Source organism: Medicago sativa, chromosome 6, assembly GCF_051527215.1.
Source record: "Medicago sativa cultivar Bolivia chromosome 6, Bolivia_mono, whole genome shotgun sequence".
NCBI lineage: Eukaryota > Viridiplantae > Streptophyta > Magnoliopsida > Fabales > Fabaceae > Medicago > Medicago sativa.
The window spans coordinates 41,940,259-41,964,250 of NC_140754.1; the positions used below are offsets into that span (position 1 = coordinate 41,940,259).

General features: G+C 34.8%; 1 protein-coding gene and 2 pseudogenes across 2 annotated transcripts; all 3 read left to right on the forward strand.

Moving 5' to 3' along the window:
• The first annotated feature begins 1,078 nt into the window (after positions 1 to 1,078).
• Positions 1,079 to 4,706, forward strand: LOC146915220 (uncharacterized; annotated as a pseudogene).
• A 551-nt stretch (positions 4,707 to 5,257) lies between these two features.
• On the forward strand, positions 5,258 to 6,800 carry LOC146915221 (uncharacterized). The gene is made up of 5 exons (XM_085721287.1): positions 5,258 to 5,316; positions 5,401 to 5,527; positions 5,621 to 5,911; positions 6,025 to 6,075; positions 6,225 to 6,800. Exons 1-5 carry the CDS (start codon positions 5,258 to 5,260, stop codon positions 6,642 to 6,644), a joined length of 948 nt encoding a protein of 315 aa, XP_085577413.1. The 3' UTR covers positions 6,645 to 6,800.
• Positions 6,801 to 10,194: 3,394 nt separating this feature from the next.
• Positions 10,195 to 23,795, forward strand: LOC146915222 (uncharacterized; annotated as a pseudogene). The gene is made up of 11 exons (XR_015016601.1): positions 10,195 to 11,266; positions 11,987 to 12,054; positions 12,277 to 14,825; positions 14,906 to 15,036; positions 15,518 to 15,559; positions 19,104 to 19,208; positions 19,378 to 19,467; positions 19,643 to 19,896; positions 23,181 to 23,384; positions 23,469 to 23,561; positions 23,655 to 23,795. The product of XR_015016601.1 is annotated as an uncharacterized LOC146915222 (transcript).
• The last annotated feature ends 197 nt before the right edge of the window (positions 23,796 to 23,992 follow it).

A 23,992-nucleotide genomic window follows, 5' to 3' on the forward strand; every position in this document is an offset into this window, starting at 1 on the left:
AATTTGATTGGAAAAGCAAACGACAATGAAGATGAGAGATGGAGAGAGAGAGAGGAACAAACTTTGAGTTGGAATATAAATAATTGATTGTCGGTGGCAGTGGATTCATCGGTAGTGAAGGGAGAGGATCGGTTGCATCGACGATGAATATGGTGTCGGAGCAGTCGAGTGAGTGCGAGAGAGATGCCTTCTAAACTGGATCAAAAAAGTGGAGAGGGATGTGAAACTCTGAGAAGAGTGTGAATCGCAGAATGAGAGAGAGGAGGAGGGGAAGGGTTTGAGTTATGATACGTTTGTTTGTATTCTGGCTAAAATTGTGGATCAGGTAGCATCTTTCATTTTTTATTGGAATTAGTTATGTAAATAATTTTTTTAAGTAATAAAAAATAGGAATATTAAGCAGAAAAAATAGTGGATAGTGGTTTGTTTTACGTATAGTTGTTAAGGAAAATAGGGCTATAGTTGTTTCGTAATTAAGCTTTAGGTCAGGGTTAAAACAGGAATTTTATTTGCTAGGATTTAGGTAAAATTAGGGCGAAATTGTTTGCTTGGGACAACTTTTATATATAGATTGATTTTTTAAAAAATAATGTAATATATATAGTAATGCCTATTGTTTAAAAATAGTAGAAAAATGTAATATAAAGCTGTTTTTTTAACAAATTAAAATCGGTTTATATAAAAATAAAAAATACAAAGTTTAAATTTTAAATCTTTTTATATAATAAAAAATAAAATCTGTTTTAAGAATATTATAAAAATAAAGCTATTTTTTCAAATTAAAACATATCATGAAGCTGATTGGAAATAATAAGCCCTTGTATTGGAAATAATTATTATATGTTTGCATGTATAATTAATAGTTATTTGATGTTTGTGCGTAATATTAAATGTTTGCGCGTAAAATTGTTAGTTTTAAATTGGGGGTAAATTAAATTAATTGGTATGCGCGTAAAAATTTATTTTATCGTTTGAGCGTAAAATTATTTTTTTGCGCATAAAGCTATTTTCCTCGATTGAGTAATCATTTTTTAACGTGGAATATGATATGTCGATGAAGTTGGTGAACGTGTAGAAGATGGAGTATTATCAATATTATCGTAGTTGGATGTACGATAGGACGTTTCCGGGAAGAACAGGACTAAAACCGCAATTTGTGGAAGGAGTTGACGGATTTATTTCATGGGCATGGGAGCAAGAAATTTGTAGATATGAGGGAGGAGTTAGATGTCCGTGTCTAAAATGTAGGTGCAGACATATAATTACCGATCCTGGAGATGTGAAGAAACACTTAAAAAGAGTTGGTTTTATGCCTAATTATTGGCTTTGGGCATATAATGGTGAAATTTTTCAGAATTTTGGGGTAGGGGACAATGCACAAGCTTCTACTAGCCATGGTGGAACAAATGTGGAAACAAATGTGGAGTACAACGAAGATGTCAACACAGAACAATTCAACATGATGGATGATATGGTTGCGGACGCTTTAGGAGTGGAATTGTCTTACGGTGATGATGTTGAAGATGATGAAGAGGAACAACCCCCGAATGAGAAGGCGCAGAGATTTTACCGATTGTTGAGTGAAAGTAATACACCTTTGTATGAAGGGTCTTCGTACACTAAGCTATCTATGTGTGTGTGGATTTTAGCTCATAAGTCGAATTATCTTAATCCTGATGATGGTATGGATGATATTACGGAGATGTTGAAGGCCGTGACTCCGTTTAAAGATAATCTGCCAAATGATTATTATGCTGCGAAGAGGTTGGTGATGAGGTTGGGATTATCAGTTAAAAAGATTGATTGTTGTAGAAATGGATGCATGCTGTTTTATGACAATGAGTTTGGGATAAATGATGGAGCATTGGAAGAATGTAAATTTTGTGATAGTCCGAGGTACGGTATCAGCAAGCAGAAACGAGTGGCGGTTAAGTCAATGTTTTACTTGCCAATAATACCAAGATTACAAAGACTGTTTGCATCGATGAAAACTGCTAGTAAAATGACGTGGCATCATTCAAATGGAATTCCTGGAGTGATGCGACATCCTTCTGACGGTGAAGCGTGGAAACACTTTGATCGAGTACATCCTGATTTCGCAGCAGATCCACGAAATGTGAGACTTGGATTATGCTCTGACGGTTTCCAGCCATATGTCCAATCCTCGGCAAAACCATATTCTTGTTGGCCAATCATTGTAACCCCGTATAATCTCCCTCCCGAGATGTGCATGACAAAACCATACTTGTTTTTGAGTTATATTGTACCAGGACCAGATAACCCTAAAGCAGGCATAGACGTGTTTCTACAGCCGTTAATTGATGATCTGAAGAGGTTGTGGGTTGGAGAATTGACATATGATATTTCTAGAAAACAAAATTTCAAGTTGAGAGCAGCTTTGATGTGGACCATTAATGATTTTCCTGCTTATGGCATGTTGTCTGGTTGGAGTACTCATGGTAGATTTGCATGTCCACATTGTATGGAAAAAACAAAGGCATTTACTCTGGATAATGGTGGGAAGAGTTCGTGGTTTGATTGTCATCGTCCATTCTTGCCTCATAATCACCCGTTCAGAAGACTTAAGGATGGCTTCAGGAAGGATAAGAGAGTATTTGATGGCCCGCAACCTAAGATTTCATCAGAAGAAGTGTGGACAAGAGTTTGTGATTATCCAAAAGTCACTGATTATGGCCGAACTGTCCCGATACCAGGATACGGAGCTGACCACCACTGGACTAAAAGGAGTATATTTTGGGACCTCCCATATTGGAAAGATAACTTGCTCAGACACAATCTTGATGTAATGCACATTAAGAAGAATTTTTTTGACAACATATTTAACACAGTGATGGATGTCAAAGGCAAAACAAAAGACAATGAGAAGGCAAGAAAAGACTTAGAATAATATTGAAAAAGAAAGGATTTGGAGTTGAAACCTCAACCGAATGGGAAGTTGTTGAAACCGAAAGCCAACTACAGCCTATCTGCCCAAGAAGCGAAATTAGTGTGTCAATGGTTGAAGGATTTGAGAATGCCCGACGGATATTCTTCTAACATAGGGAGGTGTGCCGATGTCAACACGGGAAGGTTGCATGAGATGAAAAGTCATGACAATCACATTTTCATGGAGAACTTTATCCCAATTGCATTTAGTTCATTGCCCAAACATGTGTTAAATCCACTTATTGAGATTAGTCAATTTTTTAAAAATTTGTGCGCTTCAAACTTGAGAGTTGATGAACTTGAGAAAATGGAGAAGAATATTCCAATCATTATCTGTCAGTTGGAGCAAATTTTTCCACCATGTTTCTTTGACTCTATGGAACATCTTCCTGTGCATCTACCATATGAAGCTATACTTGGCGGACCTGTTCAATATAGGTGGATGTACCCTTTTGAAAGATTCATGGGTGACTCAAAACGAGCTGTTAAAAATCTGGCAAAAGTGGAAGGATCAATTGTTGCTATTTACACTGCCAAGGAAACCATGTACTTTATCAGTCATTATTTCGTTGATTGTCTACTTATTCCATCAAATATAAGAAATGAAGTTGAGGTTAATGGTGAAAGGGATCCGTCAACCTTATCGGTATTCAATCTTCCTGGTCGACATGCGGGCAAGGTGCTTCAATATTGGATGGTAGATCCGAGAGAGTTGCGGTCTGCTCATGTTCATGTTTTGATTAATTGCGCGGAAGTTAAACCATACCTTGAGTAAGTTAATCAAACCTAACCTTTTCTACTAGCCCCTTTTACAATAAGTTTTAACTCATCTAACAACTTTGTATTGAATTTGTGATAGGGAATTTAATGCTTATTACGAGGAGTTTGGTGATGGTTCAGCAATTGGTTCGGTACATGAATATTTTCCAGCTTGGTTTAAACAAAGAGTGTACAATGCCGAACCAACTGAAGAAGTCATTCGTTTACGGTATTTATCTTAAGGTCCTTTACAAGGTGCCAGTGAATTTCACACCTACTTCGTGAATGGATATAAATTTCATACCCACTCTTGGTCAGAAGGTAAAAAGACATATAATAGTGGTGTTTATGTAAAAGGAGTTACCGAAGGAGGTGAAGATGATTTCTATGGCGTGATCAAACACATTTATGAGCTTTCATATAATGAAAATAAAGTGGTGTTGTTTTATTGTGACTGGTTTGATCCCTCTCCTAGATGGACAAAAATTAATAAATTATGCAACACTGTTGACATTCGAGTTGACAAAAAATATAAAGAGTATGATCCGTTTATCATGGCACACAATGTTAGGCAGGTATACTATGTTCCTTATCCCCCTACTCTACCACGCAAACGAGGGTGGTCTGTTGCAATCAAAACAAATCCGAGGGGCCGCATCGAGACCGAAGAACCAAATGAAGCAGCAAATGAAGAAGTTGCTTACCAAGCAGATGATATGACACATGTTAATGAGATAATTGAAGTAGATCAAGTTACAGGTTGGCGTGACTCTCAAGTTGAAGGGGACCAGGTTGACCCTTCTATTTTGGAGATGCCTAATGAAGTTGAAGATGAGAATGAAGAGGTTGTTGATGATAATAATGAAGGGGACCAGCAAGACAAGCAAGTTTATGATGGTGATGTCGATGAATTTGACTATGCGTCTGATAACAACACTTGAAGGATATAGTTATCCACATTTGTAATGATTGAAATTGAATTTGAATTTATTGTAATCTTGAATACATTTGAGTTTGAATGAAGATACATTTGTAATATGATTTGTTTTAATATATATGTTTGTTGATGATGTAGATATATTGTCTTAATATTATCTTTTTTGTTATTGATTAAAAAAAAGATTAATCTTTTTTTTGTTATTGATAAACTAGATTCGCAATGCCTCCGAAAAATCAGGAGAAAGGCAAGAGCAGGGACCGCAGGAGGCGGTACAATACATACGTTGTGGATGCTGCCACGCTTGCCACATTGACTCCCTTCCCCAGACCACCCTCTTCTTCTAGCCAGGGATCGAGTGGGTCATCCCAGGCTAGTGCTGTTGCACCCAGTGGAGTGTCTGCTGGTTATGGATGTCCTCCTGGTTTTATCCTCCCTACGGGTTTCCAGATTTCTCCTCATGGGCAAACCGGCGTTATCATCCCTCTACAACAGCAACCCACACCCCAACATCAGCAACCCCCACCACCATAACAACAACAACAACCCCCGCCCCAACAACAACAACCCCCGCCCCAACAACAACAAGGTGATGATGATGATGCTGATGAGGAGATGGCCCTTTATCCGCAAGATGATCATGAACGCTATATCATTGAGCCCAGTGGCAACTCGTAAGTCTTTATTGTATTTTTGTTCAATATGTATGTTGTTATAAATTTGTGTTATGTTTAACTATGAGTTTTTATTGTTTGTAGTTTCATACCCTGCAAGCCAGCCGCCAGTGCCATTAGAGACATCATCCAGGGAAGGTATCATGGATTTTGGAAGACATATGGTGATGTCCCTGATGATGAAGAAGATGCATGGTTTGATCTTTTTGGGGTAATATTAATATTTATCATAATATGTATTTTAACTTACATGCACATATGGTATAATCTACTAATTTCCTATAATGTGTTAACAAATATGTAGGTGAAGTGTACCTGGAACCCCAGGTACTATGATCGGATCAGGAGAAACTTTCACATCAGAGCTTCTGCCCGCCTCTCTGACATGTTGCGACATACCCGACTTCGTTACGAGGCTATTGGAAAGAGGCCATACTGGATCGGGGAGCCACTTATGAGGCAGCTGGTGGACTATTGGGGGAGTGCAGAGTTTAAGATGAAATCAGAAAAGGCAAAGAAGAATAGAGCATCAGAGAAAGGAGGATGCATCCACACGGGAGGATGCATAAGCGCAGCAGAGCATGCCCGTCGACTGGTAAAAATAATAACTCTGTTAATTAATTTTAGAATGTATGTTTTTAAATTTTTTGTGGTTAAATAGTGTAATGTTTTACTACCTACTTAATAATTGTGTTTCTTGTCAATTAGGCAAAGAAGCTGGGTAGGGAGCCATATATAAATGAGCTCCACAAGAAGACCCACACCTATTGATCAGGCCAATATGTTGACGATCGCTCCAGGCTATGCCAGGTAATTGTTACATAAGTCTATTTTAATTAATTTTATTTGTGGTTATAATTTTTTGTTAATTTTTATTTCTCTTTAACTATTGTTATTATTTATTTTAGGAGGAGTATGATCGGCAGCTATCAGAGTCGCTCTCCAAAGGATGCTCTGTTGACGAAGCTCTCACACTCCGTACCTGGACGAAAGTTGCTGGTGAGAAGAAAAAGGGGCGTTTGTACGGTGCAGGAAACTTAGCTGGCAACTACCGTAAGGGTGTTGCTGCCACTCTCAAGTTGACCCTTAATGCCGGGGAGGGATCTTCTCGTCAACCTGAACTCACTCCCGAGATGCGGGAATTGATCGCTAGGTTGACTCAAGAGCAGCTTGCTGCCCAGATGCAAACCCAAGAGGAGCTTATTCAGAATGTGCTTAGGAGACAGCGAGAATTCTTAGACTCTCAGCTGGACGCATTTAGGCAAGAGCAAGGCTGGAATTTGGATGGGCAAGATGTTGGGCAGCAGGGTGGAAGCCAGCAAAGCTAGCATAATGTGAGAGCTCCAGCGTGTGATGATGATGCGGACGACCCCTATGAAGTGTATGGTGAAGGTGATGATGACGACGACGATGACGGGATCGAGGAGGATGATTGATGCATATGATGCTTGTTGTGTGTTTTATTTATTATTATATTATGGTTTGTATGACTTTCGGAGGTTTTCTATGCTTCCCTGAACAATATTTATTTTCCAGTATATGGTCTGTAATATTATTAAGTACAATTAAGTACAATTTTTATTTCATGCCTATTAATTAGACTTAGTAGTGTTTGTGTGACTACACTTTGTTTATATGCATTAAATTGTGTTTTAAAAAATAATTTTAAAATTTTTTAAAATATATTTTATTAATTAAAATGATTTTTGAGCCATTTAACTGTATTTGAAAAACAACTTTTAAAAAAAATCGATTTTTTTAATCAATTTAAATACGTTTTCTTAATTAAAATTATTTTTAAAATATTTATTTAATTAATAAAAAATATATTTTATTAATTAAAATGATTTTTGAGCCATTTAATTGTATTTGAAAAACCACTTTTAAAAAAAATCGATTTTTTTAATTAATTTAAATACATTTCATAAATTAAAATTATTTTTAAAATATTTAATTAATTAATAAAAAATACGTTTTTATAAATAAAACATTTTTAAAAAAAAATAAAATGGACGTTTGCCAGGGGTTAAACCCCTCGCATGTCCCTGGTATTTTTCGAATTGACTTGAGTCAGTCAGAGTCAGAGTCAGTCAGAGTCACAGTCAGTCTGGTTGCAGAATAAAGTGAGGGAAAATACCAGGGCTTATGTCAGGGAAAATGCCAGGGCTTTTACCAGGGATTAAGGCCCTCGTTTTTTTTCCCAGGGGTGGGATCCCTGGCAAAAAAATTTCGATGAGCGGTTTTGCGATGGGTTATGCCCCTGGGAAATTCCCTGACAAACGTCCAGTTTGCCAGGGATTCCGCCCTTTTGACAGGGATTCCGCCCCTGGGAAATTGTAATGTTTCTTGTAGTGTATAGGGGCTTGGGATATTTTGAATCTTATTGGAATGATCCCACAAAAACACGTGAACTATTGTCCAACATTGTTCCATAGACATGTTTATTGTCATCTATTATTAGCTTATTTTATAGAAGTCGGTGGTGGGGATAATTGGCATGCTAATGCGATTCAAATCAGACGAGACTCAATACACCAATCATGCCAATATTGAAATCATCCTCACTTGTCTTGCTATTATACAACTAATCCAAAAAATATTTTCAACATGGTTAAATTTTGAAGATTTAAAAATAATGATTTTCAATAATAATGATTATTTTAAATTAGAATTACTAGAACATGGTATGTGCATTTTTAAATCAATTCATTTTAAATTAGATTTATTAGAACATGGTATGTGCATATGTTGGTGACAATCAATAGGCTTTTAATGACAATAATAATATTGGTGGCAAGGAATTTTTTTTTTTTCAATTTTATCTTAATGATTAGCAAACGGATGCATCATCTTAATTCTCAGCAAACATTATTTAGTTGAATTGATTTTTGAATAAGTAGAATATTTGGGAGTCATAGTACAAAATGACGGAGAAATAGAAGCTGATGTACATCATCGTATTCAAGCTGGGTGGTTGAAATGGAGAAGAGCCTCAGGTGTTTTGTGCGATAAGAAAGTACCACTTAAGCTGAAAGGAAAGTTCTATCGGACAGCAGTCAGACCGGCAATGTTGTATGGTACGGAGTGTTGGGCGGTTAAGAGCCAACACGAGAGTAAAGTAAGCGTAGCGGAGATGAGGATGTTGCGTTGGATGAGTGGTAAGACTAGACATGATAGGATTAGGAATGACATCATTAGAGAGAGAGTGGGGGTAGCACCTATAGTAGAAAAGTTGGTAGAAAATAGGCTTAGATGGTTTGGACATGTAGAGAGAAGACCCGTAGACGCCGTGGTAAGAAGAGTAGATCAAATGGAGGAGAGTCAGGTTAAAAGAGGTAGAGGAAGACCTAAGAAAACTATTAGAGAAACCATTAGAAAAGATTTAGAGGTCAATGAGTTGGATCCAAATATGGTCTTTGATAGAACATTATGGCGGCATTTGATCCATGTAGCCGACCCCACTTAGTGGGATAAGGCGTTGTTGTTGTTGTTGTAGAATATTTGGGAGTCATGTGTTTTCTTTAAACTTATGTTATAAAATTTTGAGTGTTGATGAAAACGTTTATAGACTGTATATATGCAGGGGCTATGGGGAGTTTCAATCAACTGAAATTATTATGATAGTATGAGTGAAACATTGAGTTTGTTTACCAAATATGGTAAGTGAATCTTAGAAAGTTGCATGAGTTAGGTTTGTATGAAAAATATTCTTTATAGATAAGATCGAAAAATATTTTATAAAGAATAGTTATCGTTTGTATCATAATTTATTTTGTTAAGTAGGCATTGAGTTAGGTTCACAAACAAATATTGAATGTTTTAGTTTCCGAAAAGTAGGGATGGCAAAGCGGGCCGGCCCGCCCCATATAGGCCCGCCCCGTCTAAGCCCGCTAAAAACGAGACGAGACGAGCCGAGTCAAATTTTGTGACCGAGTCCAAAATCTCACCCCGCCCCGTTTAATGGCGGGCTTGCGAGTTGGCGGGCCGGCCCGCCAATCAAAATTATTTTTTTTTGCAACTTAATTGTTACAAAAATACTATGATGCTTTTATCGTAAAAAAATATAAAAGAATAGGTAGCAAGTAAATTTGTGAAAAACAATATAATCATCAAATTGTCAAATTCAACATCATAACTAATAGCAAAATAAGGCAAATGCGAAACATAAAACAAATCATAAAATAAATCCAACAACCAAATTATAAAATAAGTCTCAAAATAAATAAACTCAACAACCAAGATAAATCCAAAAGCATAAAATAAGTCTCAAAATATATCTAACAATCAAAATAAATCCAAAAACATCAAATAAGACTTAAAATAACAAATTGAAACACGAGTTAAGCGGGCCGCCCCGCCATGCCCCGTGCCCGTGCTCGTTTCCAACGAGTTTAGCAGGCCGGCCCGCCCCGCCCCGTGCCCGCCCCGTATTTTAACGAGACGAGACGAGCCGAGCCAACTATAGAAAGCGAGTTCAAAACTTTGACTCAGCCCGCCAAAAATAGCGGGCCAAACGGCCCGGCCCGGCGGGTCAGACCCGTTTTGCCACCCCTACCGAAAAGGCGTTAATTCAGCTCATAGAGCAAAGTGGCATGTGTGTGAGTTTGATCTCTTGTCAAAACATAACATATTGTTTCCAATTCTTACAAACGGGACTACAACATTTAGGCTATAATGCAACGCCACTTTTAAAGGAGTCAAATAAAACTGTTGTGTAATTTGACTAAAACAACACAATTTTAAATGGTAGTCTTATTTAATCTAAACAATAATAACACAACAGTTTTAATTTTAATAATATTTAATTATTTTACTTTTATTTTTTTAATTTCTTTTATTTCTACATTTCAGAGAGAAGAATCCAAATTTTCATTTCACTCTCTCTCATAAGCGCTTCTTCACGTCTCTCTCTCTCTCTCTCTCTCTCTCTCTCTCTCTCTTCCCTCTCTCTCGTTTGCCTCTCATAAGCACTTCTCAGAATCACTTCTCAAAATCACTTCAACACAAACGCTTACCTTTCTCTCTCATAAGCACTTCACTGAATCACTTCTCACAACCACTTCTACATAATCGCTTCATATTCGCCGTTCATCGCTTCCTAACAACTGCTTCATCACATCGTTGTTCATCAGAATCGCTGTTCATCAGAATCACATCATCTCATCGAATCACTTCCCTCACAAGGTTAATTCTGATTCAGATTTCATATTTCAGTTTTATTTTTTATTTTTTTTAGGTTAATCTCAATCTGAATCTGATTTGATGTTTAGAGTAAGAATGAAAATAAGCTGACACGAAAATTTGATTTGTTGACATGAAAATTAGTATGCTAGAAGTAAGCTGAATTTGAAATATTTGATGAGATAAGCTGATAATATGCTAAAATCTGAAACTAAGCTGAATCTAAAATATTTCCTATAAGCTTTTTTAATTTCTCGTAAGCTTGCTCTAAATCTGATTTTGATGTTTAAGTTTATTGAATCTAATTAGTGTAAGCTTGGTTGACAATCAGAATCTGATTTCTTGTAAGATGAATCTGATTTCTCGAAAGTTTAGGTTGAAATTTTGATGTTTAATTTCGTAAGTTGGTTTTGAGAATAAGAATTGTGATTTTTAAGATTTTTTTGGTTAATCTAAATAGGAACTAGAATAAGCTTATTTGTAAGTTAATTTGAATTGCTTTGTTTTTTGTTGAAATGAGAATTAGTAGAAAATGATATGAAAGGATAATATGAAAAGCTTACTCTAAATCTGATTTTGATGTTTAAGTTTATTGAAAATCAACTAAGTTTGGTTGATAGTTAAAATATGTTGAAGTTTTGCTTAATGAGAATGAGAATTTTGAACTAATTTCAAGTTTTTTTGTTTCTTTTGGTTTATTTGTGGATGATTTATCTACCGATACTTCACTGAGCATTTGCGTTCACTTTCCGTATCTCTTGCCATCCAGGTTTGTTCACTTTGTCGTGTTTTATTAAGTATCCCATGTTGATGCATTTTGATTAGTTTGGTTACCATAAAAATGTTGTTGAATATTTTAATTTGATTGAATCCATTCACGTGTATCGATTGTGGTACTGAACTATGCGATATATATCTCTGACCTTAGTATAGCTCTTGATTAGGTTAAACCAAAAATTAACTATGGACCATTTTTTGTAAGTTATTTTTTTCATGAGGAATGACAGAAGTAAAACATGACCAATTCCACTCTAAAGGTTATAATGCAATTGTGCTATTAACAAACTTGTGTCCAACTGGAATAGTTTCATAGTTTGAATGCGATCTTTAGTGATATGTCTTGTGGGATGTTCTGATAAATATTGGACAGAGCATAGGAATTCCTTTTAAGTTTGATATAGACTTAAGATTCTCTCTTATTAATTAGGTGGCTGATTCTCATTTTATATTTTACATTATGATTAAGTTTGGCATTGAGAATCCAAAGTGTTTGTTAAGTGGACCAATATATGTATGTTTGTGCTTCTTTAATGCTCATATTGTTAGGATCATCATCATTTGACTAATTGTTGTGTGCGTGTCTTTGCGTTTGCTGAAATCAATGTTACTAATTTTATTATTTAATTGGCTCTCTGAACTCATTAATCACCATAAATTTATACTTCAAGCTGTACTAATTTTTCCTCATTTATTTTTATACTTGTCACAGCTGAAGACGACATAGCTGTAAGGAAGACCTGCATCCTCATTTTCTACACCAACAACAAATACTCTACTGTATGGTTTCTTTCTTTCCTTATATTTTATCTTCAACAGAACCCTAGAGTAATTTTCTCATTGTAACTTTTTGTTTTCTTTTTACTTGTTAGATGATTAGATATGACATAGAGATGATGATAGTTAGATATTCTTTCTTCTTTCTTCCTTCTTCCTTTTACTTGTTAGATAATTAGATATGGCATAAAGATGATGATGATTAGATATCACTTCTTTTTTTAGTAAACTCAATGGACAAAGAATGGATGAAATTTCCAAGAGAAAGCCCAGAGTACATGAAGGGTGTATTCTTTTTTCTTAATTATGCTTATAACAAAGGAAAACCTGCAGGACTAGAGATTTTGTGCCCTTGCGCTCAATGCCACAATGCTTCTTGGAAAATAGGAGCAGTCGTATTTGATCATTTAATAGGAAATGGATTTGAGAAAGGCTACAATGTTTGGGATCGCCATGGTGAGGGGTTAAGTCCCATGGATATTGATGGTGATACAGATTCTGAAGAGGATAACTAGATAACATTGATGAACTATTGAATGACAAATTTAGAGATGTGATACAAGAGGAGTGTGGAGTTAACAATGGTCTTAATGATGATGCTAAAAAGTTTTATAATCTGATTGAAGAAGCAAGCCAAGAGTTGTACCCAGGATGCAAAATTTTCTCTACATTATCTTTCATTATTCGTCTGTACTTGTTGAAGTGTCTTCATGGTTGGAGCAATGCATCCTTTACTTCTCTGTTAGAGTTGTTGAAAGAATCTCTGCCTTTATTAAATGTTCCTGATTCATATAATAAAACTAGAGGAATGATAAGAGATTTGGGACTTGATTATAGTAAGATTGACGCATGTCCTAATGACTGTATGCTATATTGGAAAGATCATAAGAATGACATATCATGCCATGTTTGTGGTGCTTCACGGTGGATTGAAAGTACTACAGAAAGTGGTCAGACTGAGGAAAACAAAAAAGAACACAAAGTCTCTGCAAAAATATTAAGACATTTTCCTTTGATTCCTAGACTGCAAAGGTTGTTTATGTGTTCAGAGACAACCACTTCATTAAGGTGGCATCATGATGATCGTTCCAAAGATGGGAAATTAAGGCATCCTGCTGATGGACAAGCATGGAAAGACTTCAATGGTCATCATCCTGAATTTGCTCATGATTCACGTAACATACGACTTGGATTGGCTAGTGATGGATTCAATCCATTTAGAGCAATGAATTTGAAATATAGTGCATGGTCTGTTATACTGATTCCTTATAATTTCCCACCATGGTTGTGTATGAAGGCTGAGTATTCTATGTTATCTTTACTAATACCTGGGCGAGATTCACCTGGAAATAACATTGATGTGTACCTCCAACCATTAATTGAAGAGTTAAAGGTACTGTGGAATTTAGGTGTAGAGACATATGATGCTTCGACAGATCAAACTTTTCAAATGCGAGCAGCTCTCTTATGGACTATTAGTGACTTTCCAGGGTATGCTATGTTGAGTGGATGGAGTACGAAAGGATATATGGCTTGCTCTTACTGTAATTATAACACTAACTCTATCTATCTGAGCCATAGTCGAAAGGTGTGTTATATGGATCATCGTGTTTTCTTACCTATGAATCATAAATATAGATCAAAATCAAGGGATTTTAATGGGGAAAAAGAATTCAGGCCTCCACCAGATTCGCTTGAAGGGATAGAAATTTCAGAAATATTAGAAACCTACAACAATGTCTTTGGAAAGAAGCAAAAGAAAATTAGCAATGGTCCATGGAAGAAAAAATCCATCTTTTTTGAGTTGCCATATTGGAAGCATAATACTTTGCGCCATAATCTTGATGTGATGCACATAGAGAAAAATATTTTTGATAGTATTATCGGAACCTTGTTGGATATACCGAGGATGACAAAAGATCATGGCAAGACTCGTTTGGATTTACAAGACATGGGAATTAGAAAGAAACTTCATCCGAAGGAGATCAATCAAGGGAAGGATATAGGTTTTGCAAAAGCATGTTTCTCTATGACCACAAATGAAAAATCTATTTTTTGTGGCGTTTTAAAAAATGCAAAACTACCAGATGGATGTGCATCAAACATTTCAAGGTGTGTTCAACTTGGCGAAAGAAATTTTTTTGGCTACAAGACTCATGATGCACATATTATGTTACATTATTTACTTCAAGTAGCAATAAGAAGTACAATGTCTAATCAAGTTGCTCACCCTTTAATCCGCCTTTGTTATTTTTTCGTTGTTTATGTAAAAAAGTTATCGATTTGAAGGATCTTGATATCTTAGAATCACAGATTGCAGAAACTCTTTGCCAACTAGAGACAATTTTTCCTCCAAGTTTCTTTGATATAATGGTTCATTTGCCTATACATCTTGTGAATGAGGTGAGAATGGGAGGGCCAGTTCAATATAGGTGGATGTACTCTCCTGAAAGGTCTTTAGGTAAATTGAAAGGTTACGTTCGTAACAAAAGTCGTCCAGAAGGTTCTATGGCAGAAGGATACATAGTCGAAGAAGGCTTAACACTATGCGCAAGGTATTTGAATAGTGGTGTAGAGACAAGGTTTAATCGAATGCGAAGGAATAGTGAGAATTGTTATCCTTATGAAGTTGAAGGTTCATACTTTTTTCCCTATATTGGTCATCCTATTGGAGGAAAGAAAAAGGGTGAAGCAATTTATTTAGATAGCAATTCAAAGAATCAAGCTCACTGTCACATCTTGTTCAATTGTGATGCAGTTCAAAAATTTTTGAGGTAAACACACTATTTGTTGTAGGTTTTAAGTTAGTAGAATTATTAATTAGTAAGTTATCAATGAGTTTTCTATATTGCAGAGAGCATGAAAATGTAGCAAAAAATCTCAATAAAAAAAGGAAGTGGAGCAAAGCAAAGAGGCAGGGGCAGGATTTCATTGAATGGTTCAAAAACCGTACTTGGATGGATGATGTATCTAATGAACTTAAGGGTGCGTTTGATGGTCAGGATAGGGAGACAGGATATGATACATTAATCATATCCTGCTTAAATCTCATGTTTGATGCACCAACGGGATAGGATAAAATAAACCATTTTCCTATCCTATCCTGACTTTCCTTTGTAATTTCTATCCTGAGTTTAGGCTGGGTTAGAAATTATCCTGATGGGATTAGAAAATCATTCCTTATTTATTATCCTGATATTTTGCCATTTTAAAAATATTGTCATTTTTAAAATAATGATAGCATGTTTTTTCTATTATAATTAATAACATTCCATTTTTATAATATTTAATTAATTATGAGAGAAATTTTTTCATTTAATTATGATGATATCATGTTTGTTATCATGTGCGCATCAAACACATGATATGATTAATGTTTATCATGTCCTTATCATATCCTATCTCTATCCAGCTTTATATCATATCCTGCCTCTATCCTATCCTGACCATCAAACGGGCTCTAAAGAGTTGTCAAGAGGACCAAATGTTGTTGCTAGGAGATTTTCAGGTTTTGTTATTAATGGTTATAGGTTTCATACTAAACAACATGATGCAAGAAGGAAAACACAAAAGTTCTATGTGAAAGCAAAATAACTGCCTAATGGTTTTGTAATAAAAAAAATGTGATAAACATTAAAATCATTATTAAATAATCACTTAATATGCCACTTGTATGTGAAAGAAAAATAATTGTCAAATGGTAAATAAAATAAAAGAATAGTGAAAATCATTATTGATAAATGGTTTAAAATAAAAACTATTATTGATGAAATAAAATAGTTTTGATAGTTAGGTGTGTCTTTTTATAGTATCTATCATATTATACTGTTCATTTTATTTAATTTTTGGCCCAATAATGTTCAATTTAATTTAATTTTACTAAAATTAGATGTACGGAATACTGAAACCATAAGTACGGTTAAATGGTTTTGACCGTGTTCTTTGTGAAACCAAAATAACAGCCTAATGGTTTTAAATGAAATTATTAATTTGTTTTATACAATATATCTTCTAGAAAAACAAAACATACTTTTGTTTTAAAAATTTAATTATTAAATATTTAAAATTCTTCAAGTCATTGGAATATACATTGAAATAATTACTCCATTGAAAAATGATTTGAAAACCGCTTCAACTTTCATTTGGAACCGCTTCAACTTCCCTTCAACTTTCCTTTGCAACCGCTTCAACTTTCCTTTGCAACCATTCACTCTTGAAAACCGCCTCAACTTTCCTTCAAATTTCCTTTGCAACCGCTTCAACTTTCCTTTGCAACCATTCACTCTTGAGTTCCATCTCCTGTACACAAGAGAACTCTATCTGTTGCTATGGCTCCAACAATCCAGAAAAAGGTTAGTAGTAACTATATACATGATGATATTACTTTCTCTATTCTCTCTAAACTTCCTATTAAATCTATCAAGAGGTTTTCTTGCGCCTGCAAATCGTGGTCTTTTTTATTTGAAAACCCCAATTTCATAACCATGTTCCGCAACAATCTATTGTCCAAATCTCATCCGTTGTACGATGATGCATTTATCATTCTAAACCATTTTCCACAACCATTTCATGCGGATATTTATGTACTTTCTAGTGATAGGTTTGAGAATAAAGTGAAATTGGATTTGACACCTTCATTACCCTTGGAAAATGGTTATGAGCATATTCGTATATTAGGCTCAGCTATTAATGGTACTCTTTGTATATATGACTATGTTGGTAATACAAGTGTTGCATTATGGAACCCTGTTACTGAGGAAGTTAAGGCCATTCCTCCTATCACCAGAAAGGTTACGATTGAATATCGTCTTCATGGACTTGGCTATGGCCATATTAGGGATGAATATAAAGTCATTCAATATGTTGATTCATATACATTTAATGATAATGTTCTGGTGAATGAGTGTTTTTGGAACATATATAGTCTAAACAGCAACTCATGGAAGAAAATCAATTTTGATATGCCAAGTCGTTACCAGGATTTTGATACTGAGGTGTATTTGAATGGGATGTGTCATTGGTGCGGAGGAACACATACTGAGGCATATACAGTGTCATTTATACACCTCAGTGTATATGCCTCAGTATGTGTTCCTCCGCACCAATGACACATCCCATTCAAATACACCTCAGTATCAAAATCCTGGTAACGACTTGGCATATCAAAATTGATTTTCTTCCATGAGTTGCTGTTTAGACTATATATGTTCCAAAAACACTCATTCACCAGAACATTATCATTAAATGTATATGAATCAACATATTGAATGACTTTATAGTCTTCCCTAATATGGCCATAGCCAAATCCATGAAGACGATATTCAATCGTAACCTTTCTGGTGAGAGGAGGAATGGCCTTAACTTCCTCAGTAACAGGGTTCCATAATGCAACACTTGTATTACCAACATAGTCACATATACAAAGAGTACCATTAATAGCTGAGCCTAATATACGAATATGCTCATAACCATTTTCCAAGGGTAATGAAGGTGTCAAATCCAATTTCACTTTATTCTCAAACCTATCACTAGAAAGTACATAAATATCCACATGAAATGGTTGTGGAAAATGGTTTAGAATGAGAAATGCATCATCGTACAACGGATGAGATTTGGACAATAGATTGTTGCGGAACATGGTTATGAAATTGGGGTTTTCAAGTAAAAAAGACCACGATTTGCAGGCGCAAGAAAACCTCTTGAAAGATTTAATAGGAAGTTTAGAGAGAATAGAGAAAGTAATATCATCATCTATATAGTTACTACTAACCTTTTTCTGGATTGTTGGAGCCATAGCAACAGATAGAGTTCTCTTGTGTACAGGAGATGGAACTCAAGAGTGAATGGTTGCAAAGGAAAGTTGAAGCGGTTGCAAAGGAAATTTGAAGGAAAGTTGAAGCGGTTTTCAAGAGTGAATGGTTGCAAAGGAAAGTTGAAGCGGTTGCAAAGGAAAGTTGAAGGGAAGTTGAAGCGGTTCCAAATGAAAGTTGAAGCGGTTTTCAAATCATTTTTCAATGGAGTAATTATTTCAATGTATATTCCAATGACTTGAAGAATTTTAAATATTTAATAATTAAATTTTTAAAACAAAAGTATGTTTTGTTTTTCTAGAAGATAAATTGTATAAAACAAATTAATAATTTCATTTAAAACCATTAGGCAGTTATTTTGGTTTCACAAAGAACACGATCAAAACCATTTAACCGTACTTATGGTTTCAGTATTCCATACATCTAATTTTAGTAAAATTAAATTAAATTGAACATTATTGGGCCAAAAATTAAATAAAATGAACAGTATAATATGATAGATACTATAAAAAGACACACCTAACTATCAAACCTATTTCATTTCATCAATAATAGTTTTTATTTTAAACCATTTATCAATATTGATTTTCACTATTCTTTTATTTTATTTACCATTTGACAATTATTTTTCTTTCAAATACAAGTGACATATTAAGTGATTATTTAATAATGATTTTAATGTTTATCACATTTTTTTTTTATTACAAAACCATTAGGCAGTTATTTTGCTTTCACATAAAACACTATCAAAAGTTCAAAGCTTGGTTGGAAAAAAATTCAAAGCAGGGGCAAATTTCAATTGAAGGTCAAAAGAAGCAAAAACCATAGACAACTAGAATTTCGATATCCAAGAGGCAGAATCTACTCAAATAGAACATAAAAAGCAGGATCACATGAAACAATCACATGTTCAACAAGGTCTTTTATTAGTTATCTATTTGTTTCATGTGTCTAAAAGCCAAACTAGTGGACGACTCTATGATGAATGGATTAAGCAACAAAGTTTCTGCTCAAATCAAAAAGGACCTTGTTAATCACGGACCATCCAAGAAGCAAAAGAATAATCTGAAGCATAAGTGCTACATCAAATGCAGTTTTTAGGAACTAACAAAACATGTGACAATTTTTTTTCCCAATTTTCTCACATTTATTTTTGGCGAATTCTATGTTAACTGACAATGTCATTATGTAGTTTTTTTTTACTGTCTTTTTTTTGGCTGATGTGAGTACTTTATTAACTAGTGGACGACTCTATGATGAGTGGATTAAGCAACAAAGTTTCTGCTCAAATCAAAAAGGACCTTGTTAATCACGGACCATCCAAGAAGCAAAAGAATACTCTGAAGCGCAAGTGCTACATCAAATGCAGTTTATAGGAACTAACAAAACATGTGACAATTTTTTTCCCAATTTTCTCACATTTATTTTTGGCAAATTCTATGTTAACTGACAATGTCATGATGTAGTTTTTTTTACCTGTCTTTTATTTGGCTGATGTGAGTACTTTATTAACTAGTGGACGGCTCTATGATGAATGGATCTGCTCAACACAAAACGGACCTTGTTAATCACAGACCATCCAAGAAGCAAAAGATAACTCCGAAGTGTAAGTGCTACATCAAATGCACATGCTATGGAAACTAACAAAACATGTGACCATTGTTTTCCTAATTTTCTCACATTTAGTTTTGTCGAATTCTATGTAAAGTGACAATGTCATGATGCAGTTTTTTGTTTTTACTTGTGTTGTACTTGACTGATGTGAGTATTTTATTAACTAGTGGACCAATCTATGTTCAATGGATTAAGCAACAACTTTTCTGTTCAAGTCCAAAAGGACCTTGGTGATGATGGACCATCGAAAAAGCAAAAGAGTACTCCAAAGATTCCGTCAATGTCACTTTATGAGTACTTTAAAAGGAGTAGGGAGCAACTTGAAGCAGAGGAGTCTGAAAATGAAGAACTTGACAGGGAACAAGAAGTTGAGGGTGAGATAAACTATGAAAATGATGATGGTGATAATTCAATATGGAAGGTAACACCCCTACTAGTTTGGCTTTCCACTGCTTCTCTTATATATGTGTATATATATGTATAACTCTTGTGATATTGGAATGTTAACTAGGAGAAGCATAAAAAAAAAAAAAAAGAGGAAGCACATTGTGCTTAAAAATTCATGCTCGGTCACTAGTTGATAGACAAGAAATCACCTTAAATGAAGAAGGAGAGGTCATTGGACCAAGTCAAAAGATAGTTTCTGAATTCAGCAATTTTTTGGGATCAGTAGCAAGGATGTCAGATTTATGTCCTCTTACTTACACAAATTGGAAAGCTATACCAAAGAAGAAGAAGACTATATGGGCCTATGTCAATGTATCAACTCTTCTAGTGTTTGTGTGTGTGTTTGAGTATGTTTTATCTTGGTTTTCGGGTGTCAAACATTGATTACGTTTGAACCTTTTTAACCTTTGATATCTCATTTTTTCTTGGGGAAGACTGGCTTAACCTAAAAGTAATAAGACTCTTATAGTCTATGACCTATACTCCTCAAAATTAGCAAAATATCCCCAAAATTCATCATAACATCAAAACAAGTGTATGACCTATACTCCTCACATCATGACAATTTTCTAAAGGCTTTATTACCATCAATAATGTGAGAATTATAAGAACACATTCAAGTCAAGAATCATGTCATATTCTAGACATACTTGGCACTTTATTTTCACAAACAAACATTCACATGACTTGTAAAACAGGTAAACACATACAATATATTCACATGCAGTAAAAAACACTTCAAAACAGCAAGAAATTCATTAAAAATTCACACTTCACAAATCAACATCATGTATCATGATTAGGGATCAAGAACATGTACTTTTTACAAATTTTTAATACAAAACATCACAAAATAGCAAGAAAAGCATCACATTATTTTTTATCAATTTTTAATATGCAAAATCATCACAAAAATATCACAAAACTAACAAGAAACATACATGGAAAATTTTTAGAATTTTAAAGGATTTTTAGACTCAAAAACATACAAAACTTCACAAATTTTAACAAAATAGTAAACAAATTAGCAAGAAATACCACATATATTTTCCTCAGGTTTTAACACATAAAAATATCACAAAAATGTCAAGAAAATCAGCAAGAACATGTAGTAAAATTTTTAGGAATTTTTTAAAGGTTCTTTGGTAAGGTAGTGGTGTGAATATCAAGAAACAGTGTGTATATAGCAAGAAAATAAGCACAAAACGAAATATTGCAGGAAGCCTAGGTCCAAGCCCAAAGGGAAATGGACTCTGGATCATCCAAACGCTTTAAGAGCGTTGGATTGATCCAGATCTGCCTAAACCCTAGATCTAATGGTTGATAACGTAGGACACATGATAAAGCACAGCAGGCACATGGAAACAAAAGATCACCAGCATACACGTGGCACAACAACATATCCAACGACCAAAACACAAGAGAACACAGTATGGAGCCAGGGACGCTCATGCGTGTGATTACAAGAGGTATATATACGCATAACCAAGGGAAATTAACACAAAATCAAAAACACTTCTCTCTCTAACACAAGTTAGAGAGAGAGACTCTGCAACATAAGCTTTCTTCTCCGACGAAGCTTTGAACGCCGGCGACGGTTGCCGGTGGCGGTTTCCGGCGTCGGCGAACTTCGTTCTACTCCGATCTCGAAATTCTTTACATCGTTAGATTCTTCTTATCATGCTCTTTCCGAATTCAAAGTTTGTTTTCAAAAAAAAATGCTTGAATCGGAGTAGATCGGACTTCAAAGTTTCGAAATGTTTTTTCACTTCTTCACATACACTGAATCAAACAAATGACGACGAAGGAAGGACGAAAGAGTCACATACCGTGTTCGAATCGGAGATTTTGAGAAGATGAAGATGAAATGCTTCGTGAAAAGATCCCTTTCGCCGGTAAACTTGTTTGCTCCTCTGAATCCTTTCCTCTTTCTCTTCTTCGCTCCTTCGTGTTGGTTCTTCGACCTTCAAGTAACTGAGTTAGTTACGGTCTTGTAACAAACTCAGATCGTAGCTTGTGATTCGAATTTGTATTCTGAGTCTTTGTTTGATTCGGTGTTGGAGTTTGATTTGGATTGGTATCCTGAGATTTTGTTTGATTCGGTGTTGGAATTTGATTCGAATTTGTGAGGATGAAGATGGTGGATTACGGCGGTGGAAGGTTGTTGTGGTGGTGAGAGGAATCAGTTACGGTGGGGAGAGAGTTTGGAGAAGAGAGAGCAAGTTAGTTATGGTGGTTCTGTTACGGTGGTTTTAGGTGTTCTTGATGAATATTCATCAAGTTCATCCAAAACGTTGAACTTTGATCTGAAAATTTGGGAGAGAGAAAAAGAAAAGTGTTTTTGATGATGTGTAACAGAATGAATGGGTCCTTGACCATTGACTGTGACTGGGCTTTTATAGCTGACACATGTGATAGTTGGACCAATCTGCAAGTGCCATGTGGACCCTGACCAATGAGAGAGCGCCACCTGTGCCTGGACTTAAGACTTGGACAAAAACGGACTAATCTGCAATTTACTAAACTAAAGGACTAAATTGCAATTTTAACAACTTTGAAGGACTAAAATGAAATTTAAAATAAAATTGGTTAAAAAATGTAATTTTGAAAATAACGTAAAGTGAAACCAAAAATAAAATCAACAAACGGACTAAAATGAACCAACTACATAAATGAGGTACTTCAAAGTAACCTCTCTCTGTCAAAATTTCATGTGAAATGACCAAAATGCCCCTGGGGACTGAATTGACTCAAAACGTCTCAGATGCAATTTGGAATGAATTTTATCAGGGAATTAAAGCAAGAGTTTATTCAAACCAATTGAAAAGACTCAGAGACAATTTTCAAGGACTAAAATGAGTTTGAATGCAGGAAATGACTAAAATACCCTTTTTCATGAATTTTGCAAATAATGTTGAAATAAAATGCAGAGAAATATGCAATTGATCAGAGACAAATTCAAATTACTTGAAATGCAAGGAAAATATTTCTGGATGACTTGAAATGCAAGAAAACGTAGACAAACACACAGTTGAAAAGATTTTTAGAGCTAAATTGAGAGATAAAGCAGAGTAAAATGTCAGTGTAAACAATAGCAAATTGGCAATTCTTCAAGAGTAATAGACATATATTCAAGATAGAAAAAATATTTTGAATAAGTATTTTTAGGTCCAAAATTAGGGTATAACACAGTACATTGTTCCTTCACTTAATCCTTAATCCAATATATTTATCTATATACGTTCCTTTTCGTTGCAGAAAAGATACATTGTTCCAGAAAAAGGAAAGAAGGTTGTATATGCTATTATAAATGATGCTTGGAGGCGGTATAAATGGTTGATTAAGAAAAATCATTTTACTAAGTATAGAAACTTGCGTGAGAGGCTGAAAAACCGTCCAGATAGCATACCTGAAGCACACTTTAAGAAATTAATGACTTATTGGAGATATGAAGCTATTCGAGTAAGATAAATTTAATTTTAATTGTTTATTATTCTACATTATTATTTTCATATTTGATCAATTTAGTTCATCATATGAATACAGGAAATCAGTCATCAAAATGCTAAGAATATAGATAAACAAAAATGGAGACATCAAGCGGGTCCCATAAGCTTTGCTGTCATAAGGGAAAGATTGGTATATAACTTTTACTACTATTACCGAATAATTAAATTCTTCTATTAGTGATGATTTTTCTACTATTAGAGAATAATTTTTTGCTTTGGATAGCGTGCAACCAAGGATGATAGAGAGCCTCCTACTCAAGCTGAAGTTTTTATTGAAACACGACAAGGTAAGAGAGGAAAGCAGCTGGACCAAGTTACAAGTGATGCAATCGTAAGTTTTTTCTTTATGATTTTACCAAGTTAGATATTGGCAGAAACTGGAATAAAAATAATCATGATTTTATCCTCAAAAATGACTTTACGTAGTCAACTAATGTTTTTTTGATTTTGCAAGACAAATCTTCAAGATTTGATCACAAATTCTGGTCCGTCTTCGGTTGAAGCTGTTTTATCTTGGTTTTCGGGTGTCAAACATTGATTACGTTTGAACCTTTTAAACCG

Coding starts and splice junctions, on each gene's coding strand:
- LOC146915221 (XM_085721287.1), top strand. CDS start 5,258: ATGGCCCTTTATCCGCAAGATGATCATGAACGCTATATCATTGAGCCC. Junction 5,317..5,400: donor ATTGAGCCCAGTGGCAACTC/GTAAGTCTTTAT, acceptor TATTGTTTGTAG/TTTCATACCCTGCAAGCCAG. Junction 6,076..6,224: donor ATGAGCTCCACAAGAAGACC/CACACCTATTGA, acceptor TATTTATTTTAG/GAGGAGTATGATCGGCAGCT.